This window comes from Crinia signifera, chromosome 3, assembly GCF_055691185.1.
Source record: "Crinia signifera chromosome 3, ASM5569118v1, whole genome shotgun sequence".
NCBI lineage: Eukaryota > Metazoa > Chordata > Amphibia > Anura > Myobatrachidae > Crinia > Crinia signifera.
Window position 1 is genome coordinate 130,990,540 of NC_139219.1, and position 7,201 is coordinate 130,997,740.

A 7,201-nucleotide genomic window follows, 5' to 3' on the forward strand; every position below is an offset into this window, starting at 1 on the left:
TGGGGGCAGGGGAGCGGAGGAGAGAGCGGTCACTGGGGGTCGTGCCCCTTACAGGTGATGCGCCATCATCTTAGTGGTATGCTCAGAAATTTTCCGGGACAGCCCGCTACAGCAGCGCAGCTGAGCCCGGAAAAGTTCCGGGCATACCACTCAAGTGTTTTAATATTGTGTTAATAACATGCAATGTGAGATTTATTGATCTCATCAGTGGACATGTCTTCACAGAGATGCTTCTTTGATGGCTATGAGGAGACGTATTGAAGGTTTAACACCAGAAGAAATTCGTAACCTTTCAAGAGAGGACATGCACATGCCCACCACAATGGAAGACTTTGAGATGGCTTTAAAAAAAGTATCCAAATCTGTGTCTGCATCAGACATTGAAAAATATGAAAAGTGGATAGAAGAGTTTGGTTCTTGTTAGCAACAGTCTCTATTGCTTTATCAAACAATTAATTAAATTGCCTAATGTCTTAGCTGGTTCTATAGATTGAGCTCGTAGAGTTTTGGCAATGTCAACTATTGTGTTTTTTTTTTTTTTTTTTTAAGTTTGTTTGTAATGATTCTTAAATTAATAAAAAATGCTGTTTTGATTCTACACATTACTACTTTTTATAAGCAACAGTAGGAATGCTAATGATATGTCTGGCCTCTAGTCTTTTGTAGTGCCAATTTATTTTCTGGTTCCAATTCACAGGCTGTGCACCTCTTTCTAGATAAGGGCCCAACTACCCGACCCAAACTGCGATCCAAGAGTCTGCTTTTAGAAGCGTCTTCATTGTCCAATATGCAATAGATTTGATAAACTAACAATTTTGGCATTTAAGAGCAGTTGCGCACCGACACATAGAGCTCCAGCTAAAGGGGTCAGTCCAATTACCGTACCTATGAAGATGGCGAGTTGCCATTGAAGTGTTGTTTTAATGCAATTCTTGAGTCCCGTAGTACCATAAATGTGGGATATAGCCACACTTACACCTGTGAAGTCTTGGGTAATTGGACTGACATTAAAAAAAAAGTAGACCACAGATATAAATTGTTATATTTTCATTTTAGGAAAGAGTTCCCTTTCGTCCTGTGGAGGAAAGCTTTTTTGTTGGCTAAATCAGTATTTATCTAATTTGGTCAGTATGAATTAGTAATACCATGCTTACTGCAGTATGCATACAGGTGTACCTTTTAAACCAGTGTTCAGCAATTGCACTCATGTATTGTCTAGTAGTTTTGAAGAAAGATGTTAATTTTCATCAAATGGCTCATTCAGGTTTACTAAATCAAATTTTTCTAAATTATCAAAGACTTTACAATGAATAATGGCGTAACAACATATTGTTTTGCACACAGTAGGTAAATGCCTTTTGTACAGCAATACATTTTGTTTTTTAAAATAAATTTGTTTTATCTTGTTTGGTCTAAGTTTTTTATAATTATAGATTTTCAAAAACCAATGTGTCCCTTGTTTTTTTTGTTTTTTTTGTTTTTTTTTTGCCATCAATATATTTTATTGAACATTTTTTTCAACAAACAAAGAAAAGGGGGTACAGAAGAGAAAAGGGGGGAGGGGGACAAAAACATGGGCAAGGGATGCACACAGTTACATCACAAATATGCAATATATAACAATAAAAAAACAACAGCATGGTAAATGGCAAAAAGAATAGGACAGTGTAAGACAATATTAAGTCATATGAAATACAACCCTGGCAGCGTTCAAGTAGTGGGTGGTTCGTTCACACTAAACTGCAAAGGGGACAACTTGGAGGGTTGGGATACCAGGGACGCTCCCTCACCGTCGGTTAGGTATTTATGCCATGCCATCCATTTCACAATCGGGGAAGAGGGTTTAGAGGAATATGGGATGCATTTGGTTTTCATTGTGACGTGGAATTGGATTTTGTGAAAAACTTTTATCACTAAAGGGAGGTAAGGGTTGCTTCCATGCTTGGGCTAGTGTGGCCCTTGCCGCAATACACATTTGTCCTAGCAAATATCTACAATGCGATGGGACTTCAGGAGGGTAGAGATGTAATAGTGCTATTGTAGGGGCTGGGTTTAGGGCGAGGCCCAAAACTTTATTGATCAGCTGAAAGACATCCCTCCAATAATTACGCAATAAGGGGCAGGACCAAAAGACATGGTAGAGGTGGCCTACCTCACCGCATGCCCTCCAGCAGAGTCTGGAGCAAGACGGCCAGTAGGTATGTAACCTATCAGGCGTGAGGTACAATCTGTTAAGCAGTTTGACATGCATCTCTGCGTGGTTCAAGCATCTGGACATTTAAAGGACGAATTATATATCCGTTCCCATTGGGAATCTGATAATATGTCAAGATCTTTCTCCCATCGAAGCTGAGCATTGGATTTAAGGGATTTGGGCAAATTTACAATTACATCATACCAGAAAGAAATTTCTTTACCCGTACGAGCTGATGTTAAACGGTACAAGACAGAGGTAGCTACAGCACTAGGAGAGTGACTGGGGTGGGGAAAGCTCTGAAAACCAGTGGCGGATCTGGATATAATGAAATATTTCACTGGGTGGGATGGCAAAGCGGTCCTGAAGCTGAGGAAAAGTAAGCAAAGTGTGCCCATCTAAAATGTCACCTAGTACACGTATATTACACTGGAGCCATGGAGATAAACTCAAGTTGGGAACCAATCTGGCAATGGCTATCATTGACAATGCCGCAATAGGGGGGCTAAAGTCAGGCAATTTGGAAACCAATCTGTCCCACGTTCGAATAGCAGAGGAGGAAGAGGGGAGTAAAGGTAAGTTTATTGGTCGAATGTGTCTTGGTGTCCAAAGGATATCTGCGAGGGGGCATGAGGCACATTTCATTTGTTCAATTGCATCCCAGGGAGGTGTAAGGGGAGTGGCTATCCAGTATTTTAATTGAGCGGTGATGCAAGCATCCTGGTATGCAGACAGATCGGGAAGAGCCAGACCTCCACGATGTCTAGGCAGAACCATACGGGAGTGAGCTAACTTAGGTGGATGGGATTTCCACAGATATTTAGTGAATATAACCCTACATTTGTCTAAGTATTTCTTGGGAAAACTGAAGGGAATTGTTCTAAATAAGTACATAAGCTTTGGTAGCAAGGACATTTTGAAGGCAGCTAAGCGACCTAGCCATGAAATTTCATAAGAGAGCCAAGACGAGGCCAAAGCTTGGAGTCCCTTGTGGTTCTTTGTAAATAAAGGATAGCAAAGTTATGTAAAGGAAAAGGCATAGTTTGGTCAGCAAGGCTTGATTAATGAAGATATTGTGGGGCTTGTGAGCCATATTGCATTAGCAGTTAATTATAGCTAGCATACCGTAACTATACCCAATACAAGAGTGATTATTAAGGGAAACCTATCTATTGTTTATACAAGGATTGTTAATACAGGCATGGGTTTGGGTACAGAATCGGTACCTAAACCTGCCAGGTATGTCCACTTTCAATCCAGAAAATCTAAATAAAATTTCTGTTCTGTCTCCCTTCTTTCAGCACCCCTATTTATACATAAATTAGATGTATTTACAATGTAAGATTTCAGAGGGAATAAACGATCAGAAAACCATGCAAACCAGAGGATGAGGCTTAAATGTTTAAAAAACATACCCAACAATAATACAGTTTGTGACAAATTGCTTAAAGCAGGGGTGTCAAACACAAGGCCCGCGGGCCAAATCCGGCCCGCCAGACCTCTTCATGTGGCCCACGCAGCCGCTGCCAGCCTTCACCCTTTTATTCTCGATTTTTTTTTTAAGCAAGAAAGCCGCCTCTTCAGCGCATGCGTGGCAGCCTACAAGCCAGAGAACGTCTGCCCTCTAGCGCAGTGCCGCCGATCGTCAACCTCTCCTCCGCTCCCACCTGCTGTATAGGAGCCAGAGAGAGGAAAGAGCAGGTCCGTCGTGGTGAATGGTGCTGCTGTGCGCTCCAGGTCACTTACTGCTGAGTGTGCACTGCACAGTGACCGGGAGCACGCTGCCCCCCACTCCTGGATAGATAGTGCGAGGAGCGCTACTCACAGGAGGGAGGGGGAAATGCGCCTGTGTGAGAGAGCAGCTGTGTCCTTGGTGGTGGAGCAGCTCAGACTGGAGTGGACCCATCAGAGCGGGTAAGTGGCAAACTCTCTGCCTATGTGTGTGTGTGCACTGACACATTGCAGCCCATCATTAATTGCTGTGTCCCATGATAATAAGCAGGACATATGCCCTAAGACTGAGTGCTGCCCCCCCTGTGCAGGCAGCGTGTGCCCTAATGCACTGTACTTCACAGCAATAGCAGGAGGGAAATGCTACTGCTGAGTTACAGTGGTATTGTATGGGACATACTGGTATGAAGGACACTATTCCTACAGATACAACCGGCCCTTTGAGGGTGACCAAACTGCTGATGCGGCCCCCGATGAATTTGAGTTTGACACCCCTGGCCTAAGGCAATCAAAGCTTTCTGTTATAAGTATGCCCATTGTATATTGCAAATAAAACATGGAGGTTTACTAATACTTTTGAAAGATACACCAATAAATAAGTAACATTTCTTTAGATTGTCATTATAATGAACTACTATCATTATAATAAACTCCTTAAAGGGAATAACATGCTATTCTTTCCACCCTTACTACCAACTATAACCTCAGGAATTAGAAGTAAAAAGTGTCTGTTTCCTCTTCTTCCTGCAATATTAAAAATATTGCTTTCTTTAGGACCACTCCTTTACGAATATAAATAAATCCCTGACCCTTTGTACAGGAAATAGGAAGGACTTGCCCTCTGGGAACCCTGTTAGCTGCCACCACCTTAAACTGAAAATATAGTAATGCATTTTTTTCTGTAATATATTTTTTGTAATGTTCAATTTGAATAAATATGTAAATACGTATTTACAGTTTCTTTATATAGCGCAGCAAATTCTATTGTGCTTTACAATAGGATATATATATATATAATATCTAAATGAGAATTATTCATGGACATAAATCATTACATATTTTTTTTAATAGAATCTTTTTTTATTGGACAATAAAGAAAAGAAGACTGTACAGAACACAGTAGTACATTAATCATATACAAAGAAGTTATGCATATCCGGAATTATACACGAATATAATCTGCATTCAATGTCTTGAGTATATGGAGTTATGTATATATAAAAATAAAGACAATATTGAGCACTTAATGTCTGAGTCCTGTACATTCAATATAGCTAGACCATAATATCAGTTTCTAATAATTAAAGAAAGATGAAAGGGGGAAAAAGAAAAGAAAGAAGAGGGTATCATGCAAATATCAATTAGGGGATATATCCCACATATAAAAGGGGGCATCACAGTGAAATAACATCTCCTCGCAATTAGATCAGCAAGAACCGATTGGCACAAAATATTAATAACACGTTCCAGTCACATTCCCATTTCAATTACTGATCCTTAATGAGGTTACCATAATTCGGGCCCATATTATGAGTGAAACGAAGAGTGTGGGGATTCCAACCATCTGTTCCAAATTTTATCAAACTTAGCCATGGTACCGCGAGACATGTACACATTTTTCACTTTGTACAGTAGTGTTTACCAGGGCCTTCCACTCCACCAATGTAGGTCCCAGACTAGCCATCCAGTGCCTAGCTATCACCACCTTCGCAAGAGAACAGAGATTTATCACATACTGACATTCTGTATTGTTAAGAGGGGTATTTTCCCTACTGCCCAGTACACATAGCTTGGGGGTCAGTGCCTGATCAGAGATCCCAGTGGAAACCATGGTCGCCCGAACCCCAGCCCAGAAGGATGAAACCAAGGGACAATCCCACAGAAGATGCCAAAAGCACCCCTGCAGGGAGTGGCATTTAGGACAGTCTGGGGTGGCACGTCCTCCAAAGGCTACAAGTTTTGTTGGGGTCAGGTATGTCCTGTGCAGTATGAATAGTTGCACCTGTTGGAATCTCGCCGAGACCGTAGCATGTCTGGGGAGTGCCAACGCCTCCTCCCATTCCTCCTCCCCCAGTCGCCCAATATCTACCTCCCACTTAGACTTCAGAGTGGGCAGGGAACCTTTATGTAAATAGGACAGTAAAAGGGAATATGTCAAAGAAATAGCCTTAGTCTGACCCAGGTTGCTTACAAAGGTCCTTATTGGGGAAGGTGTCAATACAGGGGGACTATTATTAAATTCTGTACCCAGGGCATGGCGCAGTTGCAGGTACCTACAAAAATAAAGCTGAGACAGTCCATACTCCTCCTTCAACTGTTGAAACGACTTTAGCACGCTGGCCTCATAGAGCTGCCCAATAGTCACCACGCCCCGAGACGACCAGAGCTGCCTACCCGACAAGGACGCGGTCTCAGAGAGTTGCATGGAGTGCCAGAGGGGGGCCTCCAGATCAATATCAGTATAGCCCATTATCCGCTGGACCTCCCGCCAAATCTTGACAGCTTGGACAACCAGCGGGGGAGCACATCTGGGCATCTTGCCACCCAATAATAACTGTAGGGGCGTCACCATGGGGCAAATGTGATGTAGAAACACAGCGGGAAGTGATGACCGATCATTATCCTGTACCCAAAGCCTAATATGGGAAAGTTGACAAGCATGATAGTAAAGTCTAAACTGCGGCAGGGCCAAACCCCCATCCACCCTCGACCTGGTAAGTGTATTAATACTAATCCTAGGACGTTTGTTCGCCCAAATCAGGGAGGACAGCAAACTATTTAGGTGTCTAAAAAAGGAGACCGGGACATAGACTGGCGCCTGTTGTAACACATATATCACCTTAGGTTGTATAATCATTTTAGTCAAACTAACCCTGCCAAGAATGTTTAGGGGGAGTCTACTCCAGACTGAGGTCTTATCTTTAATATACCGTATTTATCGGCGTATAACACGCACCGGCGTATAACACGCACCTTCATTTTAAAAGGGAAATCTCAGGAAAAAAAACCCTGCACTAAGGAAGGTGGCTGGCTGCACTGGCACACTTCACGGAGTCAAGAGCAACAAATCTCAGACTCCGCAAAGGCCCATGGGAAGAGCTGCTCTGGGCATGCTCAGCAGCACTCCTTAAGGACCGGCAGCCATCTTAGACACTGGCAGCCAGCCTCCTCGCATAAGTACCGTACAGGCTGCACAGAATCCCGGTAAATATGAGCGCTGGAGCGGGTGCCTTCGGGGGGGCGGGCGGCAGGACTCTGCACATGATGTGCTGGTGT

At 42.8% G+C, this 7,201-nt stretch overlaps 1 protein-coding gene across 3 annotated transcripts in view; it reads left to right on the top strand.

Annotated features, from left to right (window-relative positions):
- KATNA1 (katanin catalytic subunit A1) overlaps positions 1-1,406 on the top strand; it is a 95,559-nt gene extending 94,153 nt beyond the window's left edge. For all 3 annotated transcript variants that reach the window (XM_083176514.1, XM_083176513.1, XM_083176515.1), the window contains one exon: positions 226-1,406. In XM_083176514.1, coding sequence (XP_083032640.1) covers positions 226-424 — 199 coding nt within the window. In that variant the 3' untranslated portion in view covers positions 425-1,406. The remainder of the gene's footprint in view (positions 1-225) is intronic.
- The last annotated feature ends 5,795 nt before the right edge of the window (positions 1,407-7,201 follow it).